At 46.8% G+C, this 19,115-nt stretch overlaps 1 protein-coding gene across 1 annotated transcript; it reads left to right on the top strand.

Moving 5' to 3' along the window:
• Window positions 1-1,052: 1,052 nt before the first annotated feature.
• Window positions 1,053-17,965, top strand: MEIOC (meiosis specific with coiled-coil domain; the record flags this gene model as incomplete). Its single annotated transcript, XM_082070958.1, has 10 exons — window positions 1,053-1,089; window positions 1,796-1,902; window positions 3,766-3,888; window positions 6,250-6,375; window positions 7,927-8,084; window positions 8,183-8,287; window positions 9,747-11,607; window positions 12,917-13,051; window positions 15,312-15,492; window positions 17,757-17,965. 10 exons carry the CDS (start codon window positions 1,053-1,055, stop codon window positions 17,963-17,965), a joined length of 3,042 nt encoding a protein of 1,013 aa, XP_081927084.1.
• Window positions 17,966-19,115: the final 1,150 nt, after the last annotated feature.

Genomic DNA, 19,115 nt, shown 5'->3' on the forward strand with positions numbered 1-19,115 from the left:
AGCCACCAAGATGCTGCAGGGAGTGGAGCATCTCCCGTGTGAGGAAAGGCTGAGGGAGCTGGGGCTCTGGAGCTGGACAAGAGGAGACTGAGGGGGGACTCATTCCTGGGGATCAAGATGGAAAGGGGGAGTGTCAGGAGGATGGAGCCAGGCTCTTCTGGTGACAACCAGTGACAGGACAAGGGGCAATGGGTGCAAACTGGAACACAGGAGGTTCCACTTAAATGTGAGAAGCAACTTGTTCGTGGTGAGGGTGGCAGAGCCTGGCCCAGGCTGCCCAGGGGGGTTGTGGAGTCTCCTTCTGTGCAGACATTCCAACCCGCCTGGACACCTTCCTGTGTAACCTCATCTGGGTGTTCCTGCTCCATGGGGGGATTGCACTGGATGAGCTTTCCAGGGCCCTTCCAGCCCCTGACATTCTGGGATTCTGTGAGTGGGGAGAGGCCCTGGATCGGCACAGCCTGTCCAGCCTTGGAGACACCTCTTGGCCCTGAGCAGGGTCCCCACAGCGCTCAGTGAGGCTTTGTGGGATAAAAGGGAGTTTAAATCTGTGGTACTGCCCCAAACAGGCAGTGCATCGATATAAAAGCTGCTCTAAGTGGGGTGTGCACCACACCCCATGGCTCACCCTGTTTTGGGGAGTAGCTTTCCACCCAACAGCAGCAGGTTTATACTAATAGCACGTTTTTATGGTGTGTGCTACAAATTACAGGTGTGTGCAAGCCTGAGCGCCAGATGATGGGAGCTCAGAGCTGCTGCTCCGGTCCCTCAACACATCAATGTCTGGAGTTCACCCCATGCTTTGGTAGGGCAGGTTTGGGGCTCCCAAAGCCCCTTCCCAGCCCTTCACTCCCAACATGGGTGTTTTCTGCTCTCGCAGCTCCTGATGCTACATGGAGCTGGTGCAGCCTGGTCGTGCTCGAGCGCATCCAGAACATTTGCAGCAAGACCTGGGATATGGGGCCGTATGGGCGCTTGCTCCTGGGGTTGGGTTAAAACGGTGTTTCACTCTTTAAAGCAACAGATCATATTGGACACACTGGTGCGGAGAGATGGAAATAGCTTGTTCACAGAGCTGTGTCCCCCTGTGTAACGTTCTGCAGGAGAAATTCCAATTACAGTCTTCAGTTCTGAGGGAGGGAGGCGGCAAACGCCGCACTCCACAGCCGGGTTCAATACTGTATGGGGATATAGCAGAAGATTTGGCAAGGAGGTTGGTTAAATGTAAATACGCTCAAGTGACTTGCACCTGTCCGTAGAAAAAGCACATACATCACACTAATTGTTTTACTGACCTTGTGTGCTTGATGAGCAGAACCTCTGTGTTAGATAACACAGGCCTGTGGGAAACTCCGGGCACCTTATCACTATGAGATTCCTGCTTTGTTGTGAGAAAGAGCGGGAGGCTGCGCCTGCCCAAAGCCTTGAAATACAGGCGAGCTCAGCAGGCCCAGTGATCTTCCAGCAGGGCTGAACTGACCAGCATCTGTGTCCCTGCTGGTGTCACCTCTGCCTGGGAGCTCAGGTGCGACCTCGGAGATCCCCCAGAAGAGAGGGAACTAAAATAAAACCTGCTCTTTGCAACGCATTCGTGCCCTCTGGCTCTTCTTGCAACGTGCCTGCGTATGTGCACACAAATACTGTCGCCAAAGCCGACCGCAACAGCCTGGAAATCAATCCAGGGAGCGAGCGTTAGCGCATTAGCAACCTGTTACAGCAGCTTCCCGCGCGGGGCTTTGGCAACATAATAAAATATTAATATTGATTTTAACTGCCGGTTTGCTGCCTTGAACAGGTAACGACGTCAGCTGGAACCCCGAGGGGAACGTCGAGCTCGTGGAAAAGCAGGAGGTGGGCGCTTTATCGCAGCGGTCGATGCGTCAGGCCACGGATGTGCAGAGAGTGAGCGCAGGACTCGGTAGATAAATCGGGTCGATGCCTCAATCTGTTGTGGGCAGGTCAAAACAGTGCAAGGATGCGGTTTCTCCCGGTGAGACCATGTTCTTCCTGCGCACACCACAGCTGAGCAGTTTGTCTGTCTGTCTTTGCCCCAACAGAAATCGCTGTCTCTGAAAAGTGGTTAAATATTGCACAGAACCCCTTGGTTTTGGGTGTTTTCTTTCCTCTGCAGCCAGCAAAGGCGTCCGGCCTGGAGGAGTCTGGTGCTGCTGCATCCCCAGCAGTGACCTCTGGCTGAATGATGGAATTTGGGGGGGATTCTCACTGCTCTGAGCTTCCCAAATTTGCTGTGTGGCTTTGGAGGAGTCTCTTGGCTGTGTTCCTGTGTTCCATCAAAAAAAACAGGGAAAATAAATGGGAAAAAAGCAAAGGAAGGGGGGAAAGAGCAAAGGAAAGCAAAGCTCCCCAAACCAAACACAACAGTCACGTCCCCAAATGGAGGGAAATAAAAGAATCACAACACAAATGCTCACAGTTCATTGAAAGAATTACGCCTCTATCATTGATTACCTGTGTACTGCCTTTATCCATACAGAGGTGGCAACAAAAGTGGTATTCCTAGATTCAGTAAAAGCAGCTTGGGGAGTGGAAACACAAGCATCGTTTGGTTTTAGCACTTTATGGTTTTCCTTAGGCCTTTTTAGTGAAAACAGTGATATTCATACACTCAGCAGAGTAAAGCAGCAGCAGGGTGACAAGGAAACAAGGGCTGGGAATGTAAGGAGGCTGCTGCTCCAACCAGGCTCCCTCATCCACCAGGTTTCCTATAGTTTCTCGTTCCAACCCAGGGCCCTGGGTCACCCCCGGCTCTTGGCTCCTGGGGGGGCTTGGACCAGCAGGTCTGACCACAGTCCAAGGCCGGGGCCCTGTTCTGTCACCGGGGACGGGCAACTGAGTTTCATTTGCTCCTGTGGGCCATGCACAGGACTGTGGAGCATGGGGGCAGTTCAGCCTCGGACAGCCCTGTCCCTGCACAGGGACGGGTGGCAGCCGAATCCCAGAATGTCAGGGGTTGGAAGGGCCCTGGAAAGCTCATCCAGTGCAATCCCCCCATGGAGCAGGAACACCCAGATGAGGTTACACAGGAAGGTGTCCAGGCGGGTTGGAATGTCTGCACAGAAGGAGACTCCACAACCCCCCTGGGCAGCCTGGGCCAGGCTCTGCCACCCTCACCGGGAACAAGTTGCTTCTCACATTTAAGTGGAACCTCCTGTGTTCCAGTTTGCACCCATTGCCCCTTGTCCTGTCCCTGGTTGTCACCAGAAGAGCCTGGCTCCATCCTCCTGACACTCCCCTTTCCATATTGATCCCCATGAATGAGGTCACCCCTCAGTCTCCTCTTGTCCAGCTCCAGAGCCCCAGCTCCCTCAGCCTTTCCTCACACGGGAGATGCTCCACTCCCTGCAGCATCTTGGTGGCTGCGCTGGACTCTCTCCAGCAGCTCCCTGTCCTGCTGGAACTGAGGGCCCAGTACCAGACACTGAGGGCAGCCTGCGCCATTAAAGCGACCTCGACCCCTCCCGCTGCAACCGCGGGCTTTAATGGTCCCGACGCTGTCTCCGGGTGAACACCACCTCTTCAGCTCCTCATTGGCGGGAGGGGCGAGCGAGGTGATTTTTCATTGGCTAGGTGTTGCCCGCTAGCGGCCAATAGAAATAACGCTCCATTGCCACGAGCTTGGCTGCGGGCTCTCCGTGTCTAATAACCGCGTGGAGAACAGAGCGGGTCACGCGGCGCGGGGAGGTGCGAGGAGGCCGAGCGGCTTCTCATTGGTTGGGCGGGCTGAGGCGTTGGCCAATCCCCTAGAGAGCGCGGGGCGGGGCGGCCGTTGCCCCCGGCGCGAGGCTAACGGCCTCGCTCGCCTCAGCGGCCCGCCATGGCCGCGCGCCGCCGGTAGCTGCCGCCGCCGGCCTGGGGTCGCCCATGGAGGTGAGAGACGGGCTGGGGACACGCTGGGCTGGGTAACCCCTCCTGTCAGGAACACAGCGGGCGGTTGGAGCTTGGCCAAGGCGCCGGTGACCGCGGGGGGCTGAGGCCAAGGAAGGCTTTGCGCCTTCCCCCCCCCACCCCGCCCCCTGCGGCCGCGACCTCCCGTGTGGGGCCGCCCAGAGTTGGGCCTGTCCTGTGGTAGCGGGGCTGTGGAACTGAGGTGCAAAGTGTGAGGAAAATACTTGTGAGTGTCCTGAAAAAATTCAGTTTGGGGAATAAATGAAGCATTTGGTGGTTGGGGGGTGTCGCAAACCTGTAGGAGCTCCTTGTACCTGTAGGTTGTCTCGTTGAGATCACAAATGACATGAGTGCTACTGAATGAGGAGATAACTGAGGAGAAAACTAATTCATATGAAAAATAGTGCTCTGCATCACACTAATTCTGACTTTACATGTCCGGTTACCTGCAAAATGTGTCTGAAAAAAATGATGTTACTGGGTCAATGTAATTGCAGTGTAAACTAGAAGGAAGATTGTGCTGGGTGTTGGGTCTGTTTTCTTCCTCAGCTATAGAAAAACACCTTTTTAGAGAGGAGAGTTCATTCAGAATACTTTAGAACACTAGTCCTGTGAATCTCTAACTTCTGAATTTAATAAGCATTTCAAAGGAGCTGCTGTGGCGATATGTTAAGTATTACGGGCATAACTTCACTTTTTCTTATTTGTGAGCTGAAGGGTTTTTAACGAGTCAATTTTATTTTAACTCTAAATTTTCCTTGTGTTTCCGAAGAAGGGAAGACACCAAACTTTTTGTTTCTTTTCATTCCTCGCTCCCACTGGTCACCTATTCCTGAGCACGTCCAGGTTGGCGAGGAGATGGACGTTTCTCAGGTGGAAGTTGCTTCTCCCATAGTTATAGAATGGGTTGGATCTCCCCCATAGCTCCCAGTGTGTGTATTATGACAGAATTCCAGCTCGTGAAATCTGAAAATGCACATACGTGCATTCACGTAATGTAAATTATGCAGTAGGAACAGTGTTGAAGGGAGGAGAGGTGTCTGTGATGTGTGGGAGGTTAAATGGTGGTGAAAGGGATGATAATTGTCACCATTCTGTGGTTGGTTTTCTTCCATCCTGGTGTAAATGGAGAGAATGCAGGTTTCCGCTGAACCTCCCCTGTTTCCAAACAGCTTGTGAATGAATTTCTTGTGGTTCGTTGTATTAAGCTTTTCTCAAAGGATAAATAGGAAAATGTTCTAATGTCAATGCATAAAAATAATTCTTTAAAAACTCCGATGGAGCAGAATCCACAGGTAAATTAAAGTGTTAAAGCAGTTAAAAGTTGATATAAAATCTGCACCTGTGAGTCTGTGTACCAGTCGCCAGTGGGTTCTGCAGGGATCCATCTCAAGGCCAGTGCTCTTCAGTGTCTGTATAAATGACTTAGACTCAGGACTTGAGGGATTGCTTAGCGAGTTTGCTGATGAAACCAAATTGGGGGCAACACTCTGGAGGGCAGAGAGACCCTGCAGAGGGATCTGGACAAATCGGAGAGCTGGGCAATCACCAGCTACACGAAATTCAACAAGGGCAAGTGCTGGATTTTGCACCTGGGACACGGCAGCCCCGGCTGTACAGACAGACTGGGGGACGAGATGCTGGAGAGCAGCTCCATGGAGAGGGATCTGGGGGCTCTGGTCGATGGCCAGTTGAACATGAGCCACCAGTGTCCCTGGAGCCAAGAGGGACCCGTGTCCTGGTGCATCCAGCACAGCACGGCCAGCCGGGCAGGGAGGGGATTGTCCCGCTCTGCTCAGGCCTCAGCTGGAGCATTCACTGTGTGCAGGGCTGGGGACACGGGATAAAGGAGATAAAGCTACTGGGGAGTGCCCAGAGGAGGCTATGAAGTTGGTGAGTGATTTGGAGGGGAAGCCGTATGAGGAGCGGCTGGAGTCCCTGGGTTTGTTCAGCTGGAGCAGAGCAGACTGAGGGCAGAGCTCATGGGCTGCAGGTTCAGCAGGAGCAGGAGGGGCAGGGTGAGCTCTGCTCTGTGACAGTGACAGAGCCCAGGGAACGGCAGAAGATGAGCCAGGGAGGGTCAGTGGGACATGAGGAAAAGGTTCTTCACCCAGAGGTGCTGGACACTGAACAGGCTCCCCAGGGAGGTGTCACGGCCCCAACCTGACAGTGTTCAAGAAGAGACTGGACGACGTCCTCAGACACACGGGGTGACCTGTGGGGTGTCCTGTGCATGGACAGGGGTTGGAATCCAGGATCTTGTGGGTCCCTCCAGCTCAGGACATTCTATGATTCATTGTATACTTATGTCCTACTACTTTTTTTTTTCCTTCTCTTGTACAGCCTAAAGTTGCATTCAGAGGTGGCAGTCGCTGCTGGAGTGGCACAGAAGCCAGCGGGAGGCTGACAGATGCATTCAGCAACGTAATGACAGGCTCTGGCTCACTCTATGGTTCCTACAAATCACAGGTGCAGTGGATTATAAACACATTTTTAATATCTGTGCAAGAGTTTGGGTTGCTTGTAAAGTCACCCTTCCTGGAGGGGTTTAAAAGGCGTTTAGATGAGGTTCTCAGGGACATGGGTTAGTGCTGGAGTTGGGTTATGGCAGGACTCGATGAATCTGAGGGTCTGTTCCAACAGAAATGATTCTATGAAAATGGTCACAAAATATTTCTTAAGTGGTTGATTATACTGGCAAATATAAATCACCACATTTACCTAATTAGTAATCAATCTTCATCGTAATGTTCAGCAGAAAGGACAGTGACTTTTTGTAATAGTCACAGATGAAGCCACACGTGGTGTTCAGTACTAGAGTGTTGCACCATGTTTTGTTCTTCTGTTAGCATAAACAACTGGAAACAAAATGAGGAGCAAATTACTATTTCTACAAAACTGTGAAGTCAGAAGCAACAGCTTAGGTATTGTAACAGGTGTTTCTGTGGCACATCCCAGCCATAGAGTCCAAACGTTCGTATAAACCAGCCTGCTGAGCAGGGGGCTCTTGGTCTGACCCACAGAACATGCCAGGACAGTGAAGTATGTCGGCTGTCTTTTCCTTTTTGCCTTTCGGTGAAAGTTTATGGCTATGAGATAAAAGACTGAAATGAAAACTCAATCCCAATACGTTCAAGAACAGACCTGTTACTTACTTTATCCAAGACTTGTGTGGTTTGGCTCTTCCATGGCCTTCAGTCCAGCAACTGGGCATCTTTCTGTGCTTACAGAAGCATTTCACAGACATGGGGAACTGGGACGTTAAGACCTGTCTGTAGTTAGGCAGAAGCCTTACTGGGAGATAAACTTGGGTTTGTGTGTCACTTCCTGTAGCTGCAACACTGCTTTGCTCATAAAGGGGTATATCGTGTATCTTTAACATCTAACCCTGTGAAAACACTGTTATTTCTTTCACTTACTAAGAGCTCAGAAAGCATATCATGTTTAAACCAAACAGGTAAACGCTCCTTTTCACTTCAGCTGGGTTGCAGACTTTTCCTCTGGAAGGTTCAGATTGGATATTAGGAAAAATTCTTCTTGGAGAGGGTTGTGAAGCAGTGGGACAGGCTGCCCAGGGCAGTGATGGAGTCACCATCCCTGGAGGGGTTTAAAACACATATAACGAGGTTCTCAGGGACATGGGTTAGTGCTAAATTAGGTTATGGTTGGACTCAATGATCCTGAGGGTCTGTTCCAATCGAAATGATTCTGTGATTCTGTGAATTGCATGTAAGTTTTCTTCAGAAGCTTAAATAACCTGTGATGACTGGTTATGTGGGATGTCTCCTGACTCCTGTTGTTGATCATTACAAACTAGTGCGGACATTTTCGGCTGATGTGGCCTGAAATTTTTACTTGTATATGCACTGGGCAGTGGTCAACAGCAGGAGTTACCTACAGCACCATGTGAAAAGAATGTGACTTGCTTGGTTCTCATGCCCTGGTTACCCCGGGGTGAACTCAGTTCGAACTATGCAGAACGACGAAATGTAATTTCACGTTGTTGTACATAAAATGCAGAATGAAGAAAGCGTAGAGCTACCTCAGACCTACAGTTCTTCCCTTTCGACATCTGAGTTCTCTGCACCGGTGGACACTTCGCTTTTGTACACGCCGTGGTCAACCTATGGAGACGATCCCAAGCAGCCCACTGTGTCCCAGGTCAACGTGAAGTCCAGGTACACACAGGCAGAGAACATGTGTGGTGACGGATGTTTAATTTAACTTACGAAATATTTTGCATAATTGTTTTAATTAATATACAACTCATTTTCAGGATTCAGCCTGAAAGGAATGATTATGGCAGTGAAACAGATTTATATGGACTCGTGTCAAACATCTTGGATGAACAAGAGAAACCACAGCCGTGTTGCGCTGAGGGGTGAGTGTGTTGCAGTGTGAATGCTGCTGGTGTTCTCTGACAGAACTGCCCTCGCTGCTCTGTGTCCGTGTTCTGTTACTCAGCTTTGCATCTGCTGCTGGCAAGTTCTTGCACTTTTTACAGTTTCCCTTCCTTCTTCCTAATCTTCTCATATTCTGCTTGTGATACTTGAAAGCCTTTCTCTGGGTACTCAAATTACACGGTAGCTTCTGGCTTTCTGGTATTCACAGGACTTTTTAATTGGCATTTTTAAATAAGTCCTTAACAAGCATTGTGGGAATGCCGTGTTCAAATTAATAATCTTGAATATATGTCTTGGGCTATTCTTTTTACATCAAGAACGAATTCAGACTTTAGGTTTCTTTCTTAATTAATTTCAGTTCACATAAAGAATACGTGAAACACAAAATCGTACTCTTTCACACCTTCCTGAGCTGGCAGGAAAGAAGAATTCCACGTGAAAGGAATGTTTCTTCTTGTTAGTGCTACCAAAACAATATTTGCATATGTAAATGTCAGATATATTATGTCTATATTCTAGAAACTATTAGATAGTGATAATAAGTTGGCACAGAAGGGCTCCAGTACAGCATCCTTGGGATACTTAAAGAACTTGCTTTTTTTGCCGGAATCTGAGTGTTGGAGCTCTGAGGGATGGGAAAGTGAATCCCGTTCTCAAGGTTCCCACCTGCTCTGCTATTCCATCTTCTCCCAAAGAATTCCAAGGATTTTTGTATGTGGGCTGAGTTACATGGTTGAGGTGATGGAAAACTGTAGAGAGAGTCTTGATCAAGAGAGATCTTACTAATCCCTTTGCTTCAGACAGGTACGGTTGGATTTCTCTGTTCAGCGCTGCCGAATTTGGCAGTGACTGGAATGGCTCTCAGGCACAATTCTATTTTTTACTTAGTCCACTTTCAGTTTTCCTTGATAATCAGGGATTGTTTGTCCTGTGTTAATCCACAGTAATTAGTGGAAGGAAAGGAAATGTGCCGAGATGCTTATTCTTGGTTGACCTGCAGGAAGCAGTGGAAGGCAGCGGAAAACACGGGCGGTTCTGAAGCAATAAGGTGCTACAGAGCAGCGTTTTGTCAGGAGTATCAGGGCTTGGAAAGGCTGCAGGTAGTTTGGGAAGTACAGTTATCTTGTTACTTAACCAGGTGGTGACAGGTGGTAAATCTCTTGATGGGACTGGCCATCATTTGGTGCATACACATCACTTGGGGTGTGAAGGCATCAGATGTAGTTCCGTATGGGTGGGTTTAGACACGACAGAATTGGTTTTCTCATCTAGTTAAGGGAAACTGCGATGATGACACTAGTGGATAAAAAGGCATCTTTGAACCAATCAGGAGAAATGATTAGGAAAGAACTGGCTTTTTAAACCTTTTTCTGCATTTGGGAATGGAGGAGAAGCACCATGGATGAGAATCTAACGGTGTATTTCTTGTTTTCCAAGGAGCTGCCCTTCCAGCTTGAAGTCAGTGTGGCCCGTGAACGCGAGCAGGATCGCAGACCACCCCGACCTGTTGCCAGAAACCAAACGACCGGTTGTCGGAGCTGTCTCACAACAGGGGTTTTATGGTAGCGAATCTGTGTCTGCTGCTGAAAAACAGTACTCGCCAAGTGGAAATCTTACATCACAGCAAAAAGTAGATGACTGTTATCGTGGGTTTACCGGCACAGACCTTGAAGAGCAGTGTTTATACCCTCCCAGGAACGATCATGCCAACTGCTGCAACATGCAGACTAGTGAGAATATTAAGACAACACCCGTGTATCAGAACTATCCGTACCTAAAAACCACCTTTACGCCCCAAGTCGGGTATTCAGAAGTGATCAAAGACTTGGGAGCCGATGCTTATTCTTACGGAAGGGAGAAAGTGTTTCCCAAAGGAGCAGATGTGCAGTTGCACCAAAAGCGGGCAGAAGCGTTTCTTCCGCAGTTTCACAGATATAACGAAAACACAGATTATAGTAGATACACCGAATATTCTCATGCTAGTAAAGCTAAGCCTAACAAGAGCACCAACTGCAGCCTCCAAGAAAATAAAAAGTTAGTAAATGGAACCATTGAGGCACCGTCTCTGGACACAGAACCCTATACTAAATTATTTCAGGTTAAATCAGGAACTCAGAAAAAAATAGAAGACACAATTTCCGATCAGCAAAACTTTGTATTTCCCAAGGCTGCAGGACCTCTAGCAGAAAAACAATTTGCAAATGAAGCTTCATTCTGCATGGATTTGGGGCAAAAATTTGAATATGGACTAAAATCTTTTGCAGCTTGTCCAGGGAATAGTGACTGTGCAAATGGTGCAGAGAAGCAGCAGTTTTCCAAGGCCGATCTTCAGAACTCTGAATACTGTAAATCCCTCCCGTTAATGCCAAACTCAGCAAACCCTTCAGCAGGTGCGAACGTGAGGCCAACGTGGATGAACCTTCAAACTAAAACCGTAGCTTCGGTCCCATTTCAGAACCCAAGTCATTTGCTGAAACTGAATAGTCATTTACCTGCTTTTCCAAAAAGTTCCAGCCATTCTAATGATTTCTTTCCGTTTTCGTCACCAAATTTCCCTTTAAATAGTAATTTATTTCACAAGTACTGTCAGGATAATCCTTCAGTTTTTTCAAGTCTTGATTTTGGTTATAACGCTGCAGAACGAGCTTGGTCTGCGGCCTGTATGGAAGCACTGGTCAGGGGCAAAGAAGAGAACCTCATCGAGTATTTAAGTGAAAAGAAGTTAAAGCAGCCAAATGGCTTCTGTGACAGTTATTCAGCTCAGCAGTTTGGGATCCTTGAAAACATGAACAAACACCGTTTCCAAGTGAAGCCGCAGAGCGAGCATTACGACCTGGAAGGACAAAAACACGCCGAGGGGTTGTTGCAGAATGTGTATCAAGATTTAGCGGAGTCTCAGGCTCAGCTGAACCTGCGGCAGGGCGGTGGGGACAGTAACGCCGTCAATCCCATTGCCTGCCTGCAGCCTCCCAGCTTTTCCAGTAACGGCATGATGGGCGACTTCAGGCGGAACCAGCAGCTCGCTTCCGGCACGTTCCCCCTCAGATCCGCTCGCCTGCTCGGCCGTTCCGTTGTCCCGCTGATGGAGCCTCAGGACTTGGTCTCCCGTGATGATTTAAAATGCTTCTACCCCTATTTTAACGATAAGATATATGGGGACGGTTCTTTCCCTGGTTTTGTCCCAGCGTTTGGATTTCAAAGGCAAGTTAAAACCCGTAGTGCGCCTGCCAGCGAACTTCATGTTAGACTAGAAGAATGTTATGAGCAGTGGAGAGCTCTGGAGAAGGAAAGAAAGAAGGTAAATAAAATAATAAACTGAATTAACGTGCCATGTGACAGATTTGCTGTAGATCTCATCCTGCTCAGTCCAGTTAGAGATTGTGGGTAATTCTCACTGTTATGAATTGAAATGCTTAATAGGACTTCAAAGTTAGGAGTTCCCTGTATATTTGGGAGTGAAAACAGAAGGTGTGAATGTTTGTAGCCTGGTCAGGAACACAACTAACGTATTGAAAGTTGTATTTGAAGCAGGAATCCAGTGAGTTTTTCAGTCCCTGTGTAGGGGCTGGAGAAGGTGTGTTGTGTGACTGACAAAGCCACGGTCCACGGTTCTTAACACAATAAATACAATGCATCTGGAAACTTTGAAAGCAAATCCAGTCGTTACATTTTGAATCAGGACTAAACTTTAATCCTTTCAATAATGAGTTAAATTCCTTAAGCCCTACACTCTTAGTTCTTTCAATGAGTTTTTCTCACCTCCTGTTTCCCCGAAGGTTTAAAACTAAGATGTATTTGAAGAGGCTTTTTTTCCCTCAGAATTGGAGGCTGAAGAAGGGTAATATTAAAACACCTGAGCTAAAAGCTTCAGGTAGTTGTGTATGGGCTCGAATTGAGGAGACGGATGTTGAGGGTTCCATAGAAACATGTGACAGAGAAAGAGTTGGCGGGGATGTGGTGGAGAAAATGAGGCCGCAGTTCTATGAGGATCCCACTGCAAGACAATCCAAGAAATTAAAAATAGATTTAGCTACATATTGGTAGGGCTGTTGCAGAGTGACAAAACAACAAGGGGAGATTGAAATTTGAAATCGTGCAGTCGGGTTTCGAAGTAATTTTCTGATGGCTGAATAAAATATTATTCATTTTAACAACATTTTTTAAAAAGCTTCCTGTTGTTATATCCCTACAAAATTTAGGTTAATTGCTGACTTAAACCATTTTCTTCTAATTTAGGGGGTGAGGTCCCCATCTCTTTGCTCATTTTTTTTGCCTTGTAATTCTAACTTGCCTTCATTTTATTTACAGGCAAAATTAGTACAGGCTGTAGTCAGAGTGTGAGGAGACATAGCGCTTCTGAAACACGTTCTATTCCATAATTCCTTTAGTTGAACTGCTTTGAATAAAATGGTTGTTCACTTCAAACAGGTGATTGTCTTCCCAAATGATTAAATCCTAAATGCCTGAATCCTCATTATCTGCTTTAAAAAAAATCCAAAACCCTAAGGGAAAGAAATAATACATCTGATATTTTTTCTGGTTTCTGTAATAATGCTCATTTGGCAGCTTTAAATTCTTCAGGAGATAATTCTTTTGTTTGCCTGCAGACTGAATCAGCTCTCGCTAAGAATTTCCAAGGGAAAAAGGTTTCCAGTGCGAACAACACTCCGATTCCAAGGCTGACATCGAACCCTTCAAGAGTTGATCGCTTAATTGTGGATCAGCTACGTGAACAAGCCAGAGTGAGTTGTAGGACTTAATAGTTTTGGGGTTGTTTTTAACTTATCACACAGAACTTAGAGTTCAGTATATGTTCAGCTTTTCCCAAAATAGCTTTGTTCTTAAATGCTCTGCAGGGAGTAATATCTCAGCAGTCCTTGTTGGAGTATCTACAGCTCCGGTTCGCTGCTGCTGTTACCAGGGAGACCCCGGCACCGCTGGGGCTCACGGTGACACCGGCCATGCCAGGACTGGGGTTCCCAGCACAAAACCTGCCTGAGACACCAGAATCCAGTTGTGTAGTCCAGCATTTGCACAGCTCTAAAATGTGCTTGCCAGCTTGGCGGAGAAATGTTCACTGTAGATTTGTAGACCCTATTAGAGGTGGTATTTGTGGGGAAAAAAGGAAGTTTGTATCAATTTGATACATATTTGCTCGAGAATCTTGTGGGTTTTTTAATGCGGAATGGTTATTTGTTGCAACTTCAGCCTGAATTTCTATGTTATTAGTTTGCTGCTTAAGCCAATCAGTTTGTACCTATTGCCCCTTGTCCTATCACTGGTTGTCACCGAGAAGAGCCTGACTCCATCCTCATGACACTCACTCTTATTTATAAACATTAATGGTCACCCCTCAGTCTCCTCCAATTAGAGCCCCAGCTCCCTCAGCCTTTCAAAAAATGAACAGAAAGTTGCCTGTGTACAAAAAGTCCAGCATGCTCTAACCTCCACTCGTACAGCAAGACAGACATCTAGATTCAGGCCCCCTTCCAGACCTGTGGCCTCTACCCTTGGGTTGGATTCTGCACAGTAAGATCTACTGATATAGACAACCCATCAGGATGGAGATTTACTCCCTAATGCCAGTGCGGTGCAAAGGCAAGCTCATTAATAAATCCAGATCCACTCAGTTCAGCCTGTTTCAAGCATCCTCTTCCTCCCAAAGGAGGATGTGAAAGAACTAGAAAGGCATCAGTGGCTACGCTTGTCTGTGAACACCATCCCATGAGCCAGCTCACAGCAATCACCATGAGCAGCTCCAGCTGAAGGGGAGGAAAACCAGGACAGCCACAGAACAGCCGTTAGGGCAACAACTGAGGCCACCAGATCCTCTTCCTCGCCTGTAGGGCGAGCGTGCCTGGTGTGTTCTGAGCCACCGTGGCTCTGTGTGCAGGATTGTGCTGCTTCAGGAGCTGCAGCGTGTGCAGAACTCTGTGAGGGAGAGCAGAGAGAGCAGGTGGACCAAGCAGAGACTGCCGGGGCTGATAGGGCTCTTCCGAGGCTGAGAGCTGGTGTGTTCATGCTGCAGGAGGAGAAGTATGTGCTGGAAGCGCGGAGCTGAGGCCTGTCCCTGCGAGGGGATTAAAGCAGCAGCTGTTCTGGGAAATGCTGGTTCTTGGAGGAGCTGGCACAGCTGAGCTCAGCTGCCCTGGGCAGGGGTGTGAGCAGCAGGGGTGCGAGCGGCAGCTTTTCCTATTGGCCTCATGCAGGTGAACTAAGCCACAGAGTCATGGCTGAAATCTGTCTGCAACTGCCTGATTTTGCTTGTAGGGTGAAAAAAGTGTTGGTAGGCTCAGTGTTTGCTTTTTAAACTACTGTTTTATGAACGCCAAAAGAAGAACAGTGTTAGGATTATTCCGCTATCAGGTGGCTTGCCTGTCCTTGTCTTAGTACTTTAAAATTGCACCTAAAAAGGGCTTAATCTTCTCTAGGCATTTGAGGAACCAAACTTCGGGGTGTGGAGCCTCAAACACTTGTTAGGTAGCAACCAAAAAGTAACGTTTGGGATGCTCAGGAGCACAGTGGGGCTGTTGAACCTGGATTCTAACATCAAAAAGCTCAGTGATGGCCAAAGAGAAACACTGGTACAAAAGTTCAAGTGGAAGTTGAGCTGGCTGAATCCGGGATTAACTCTTCATAGTGTGCAGCATCTAGTTAAATCCTCTTGGTGGTCACACACCATGCAAATTGTCATGGAACGTCTCCTGTTAGGCGGTTGTCTCAAAGCTTTATATATCCATTGTTAACTAGTAAGCTGGGTGTGCTAAAGTTTGGGTGTTTGAGCTTTGCTGTTGTGCTGTGCACACCCAGGTATCCTACAGCTTTGGGTTTGGAGAAGAAGAAATCCTAGGTAAGAATTTAACTCCTTCCACTGTAACTTTATGAACTGTTCTCAAAAGGAAATAATGGTTGTCATTAATCTCTTCTTCTAATCTAGTTAATTGTCTTGTAAGTCTAGCTGAGTGTAGTTTGAACTCCTGTAACGTGTAAAATGTTCATTAGGTTGTGACTTTACTGGGAAAAATGGAGCGTCTTCGCAGTTCTCCCCTTCACGCCAACATTTCCACCGCTCTTGAGAAGCACCTGGAGGTGATTCACGTCGTGCAGTCGCGTAGGAAGGATGAAATCGTAAATGCTTCCAATCGGCAGAGGCAAGGAGCGCCCAGGTGCCAGGATGACAGAGGTATAACCACACTTAGGTACTTTCTTAAGATAGCTGAAAAATTCTACACGTATCGCAAGTCTGTTAAATAAAGTGTGAGGGGTTTTGTATTAAAGTTCTATATTTCAGTGTGTAAAGCAGTGAGGAAGGCGGAGTGTATGGGGTGTAGATGGTGGTTTTGAGAGGACACTAAAGCTGGGGTTTAGAGATAAATGGGTCAAATCAAGTTGGAGTGCATCTATTAAATTAACACGTTAGAAAGCAATGAAAAGGGAGTGGGGTTTTCTTTTGTGATGCAGTTTGGGACTGCAGATGATGTTACGTTATTGCCTCTTTCTTCTCCCCATCCCTCCCACTCCTGCTCCCGTCACCCTCCAGCTCTGTCCCTATTTCTGTGTAGAACTTGGTGCCATCTGTGACTCGACAGCCTTGTGTTATTGATGGATTTCCTCTTCAAGCATGTTCTGTCCTAAATCGACATAAAACACAATCTTTGGGATGGATACACAAAAATATACTGGTTTGAATGGTTTTATTCTTAATGGTACCCAAAATATGCAGAATATTCAGCTTAATCTTTCACCAGTGCTTGGGCAGAATGGCAGATCCCCTCCTACATGTGAAGAAGAATAAATTCTGCTGTCGTTGATGCTCTGACCTGCTTTGTGTTGGAAACTTGCTTAATTCTCAGAGCTTCATTCTGTTCGCTTCCTGCCTCTCCTTCAGCAACTGAATTTGATGGATTATTTTACTCCTTTGCGGTGTCCCATCATACGGTTCTCTAATTCTCAAGTTTACCTCAAAAGATACATTATAACGATTTTTCTTTTCACCTGTTCACCCTTATTCCTGTTTCTCTTTACCTGGATTGAAGATGATGTGACTTGTTCAGAGCAGAGCGGGCGGGTGTGTTAAAACCCATGAAAATAATTGTTGCCGGCTTTACTGGTGCTGCTGCTTCACACCAGTAAGATCTTTGGGAAGGAGAAGCTGTCAGACCTCGTGGTATCTGTCTTACCAGACAGGACCTGTCTGTGTCCTCTACCCAGGAAGTTTTAAACAAAATCCAATGAAGTTCTGGAAGAGAGAATGATCAGGAAAAGGGTTTTAGGGAGTGCCGTCCATCACCCAGCCAACCATGGAGCTGCCTGACCAGAGCTCTGCTCTGAGCCTGCCCTAGATTTAGTTTGAGGAGGATGTAAGTGTTACAGATCATCTTCAAAGACCTTTGTAATGTCTGTAACTCTAAGGCACTGCATTCAGCTGGAGACTTTAAAACAATTCTAATTTATTACTGGGGGGTTTTCCCCTCACCTGGTAGTGACCCAAATTTCAACCACTTCTTGCAGCTTTGAGATACACGTTATGTGAACGTCGCTTCTTCCTTAGCTTCTTCTAGATAGTCCATGTGACACCATTCCTGTGGTCTCTTCCCGATTCCACAAATTTTGGTGCAGAAATTGGAATTTTGAATACACAGGAGCTTATAATCACATCTTCCCGCTCTATCCTGTATTTCTCTGGAGTTTTCTGTCCAAATTACCTTCTCAAATACTTTGGATGGCTGATATTTGTATTGGACAAGTGGATTTTCTCCAGCATTACCTCCATCAGTTTTCTGTACCCAGCTGGTTGGCTGTGGGAGCGACAGAGGAGCTGGAGCAGGAGGAGGCGGGAGGGACGGCCCAAAGGGTTTCACAGAAACCAGCCCCTACCTGGGATAAAGAAGAATTTGGTTCTTCACACACAGGCTGGAATTGAAATCAAAGTATTATCTAAGTGCTGTTGAATAATTGGACCACTGCACCACTTCTCTTGAGCTGAAAGTAGTGGCTTTTAGCAAATTTTTGCACATCTGTAGGCGTTAATAAAATGCCATAAACGAGCTGTTCCTTCACCTGGCTTAAGAAATTCGTGGTGAGATGGGCAAAGGATCCGCTGGGTGGGCGGGTGGGTCTGGGGGCGCTGCTGGGAACGTTTGGTTCGCACAGGACGGGGGAGACGCCTTTGGTGTGTGTGAACACAGAACAGCGGCACAGCCAGAGCTCCTGCTGACAGGTGACACTGCCGAGGAGCTTCAGAAAATAAATACCTAAATTCCATATACTCTTTGTACAAGGGCCTAAAACTTTCTTAGATTCAATTTTGATAACCTTACAAAGAGCCAGACACAAAATCCAACTCTAAAAGAGCCTACAAGTTGTGCCAGTTTGAGGTGAATTAATCCCTGATGAACAGACTCGCTGTGATATAATAACGACTAAAACGCCGTTTCCTCCCCGCAGACGTGTTTGCTCTCGCTTTGGCAATTAAAGAGATGAGCGTAGCGACGCGCAAAGCGCGGACGACTCTGTGGTGCGCGTTCCAGATGACCTTACCGAAATCTCCGCCCGCGAAACCGGAGCAGGAGAAAACTCTTCAGGAAGCGGCGCAGCCGGAAGGAAAACCGGGTGAAAACAGCATCAACCAGCGCGCTGAGGCGAGCAAGCACTAACCAACCTGCGGCCTGTGTGTGCGAGAGGTGACACGCTCATTCTTTTTAATTACTTGTAAAGTTTGAACGACTAATATTCCTATTTAAAGCTGTATCTTGAGAAAGTTGCATTTGCTTTAAGGGCTCTTGGGTTCTAAACTGTTGGCGTGACAGGCAGCGTCGCTATGTTGGAAAGGCAAACTGGTGAATGTTAACTTAAAAAATAATCAGATTACTTAAATAACACCTTGGTTGTTAATTAATTTCGGCAGGTGAACCCTGGTGTACAACTCTTGCAATAAGTTGTTTTAGTTTTGCTTTAGGAAGCACGTTTTAAAATAATGATTCTTAAAGACTGGAGTCGTAACGGGGTGTCCGCTCGGTATCAGAGAAGATTGTGATGTAAAAATGGTTTCCTTATCAAACTAATACCTGGAGACAGGAGGAAAAAAAAGCTAAGAATACCCAATATTCATGTAAAATTAAATATTTAAAATATCAATATTTATGAATTTGAGATTTTAGAATCTGAGTTTTGGAAGGGAGATGCACCAGGTTCTGCTGAATGACTGGAATGGCAGAATCGCTGTTGTGAAACCATGCAAGTTAGTAAACGTCTTCAAATCATTTGGGCGTGCTCTTGGGGGGAAAAATAGACAAAAAAGAACCTGTTTTAAAGTATTTAAACATAATCAAAATATGACATGCACACAGGATGATCCTCTCAAAAGTTGTGCAGCATCTGAAATAATGAGCCTTGTTTTTAATACCCTCGCTTGAAAATTTGAGGAGGTATCACAAAGTTCTGAAATTCGGGTTTTCTTAAAGTTCAGTCTTTTCGCTGGTTTGGTTTGAAATTTGGTTGGCGTATTTTAGACTTATTAGTTGACCTCTGCGTTTTCGACAGCTCTTAATCTTTGGTGTTTATCTGCATTTCTTAATCTGTATGGAATAGAAGTAACTTATTTGCTGATCTGAAACAGTCGCATTATGTGGCTCAGGAGATCCGGGGTTTTAACACTTGTAGCATCGCGTTTATAATGTGTGGATTAAATTTATTCAGCTGTCCTTGCCTAGATACCCTGATATTTTAAATGTCTGTGTTCTTCCTACTCGTGGAAATCGCACCACATAAATTGTCGTGAGATGATGTGAGAAACTGAACGAGAAT

Source organism: Streptopelia decaocto, assembly GCF_964273445.1.
Source record: "Streptopelia decaocto genome assembly, chromosome: 22".
NCBI lineage: Eukaryota > Metazoa > Chordata > Aves > Columbiformes > Columbidae > Streptopelia > Streptopelia decaocto.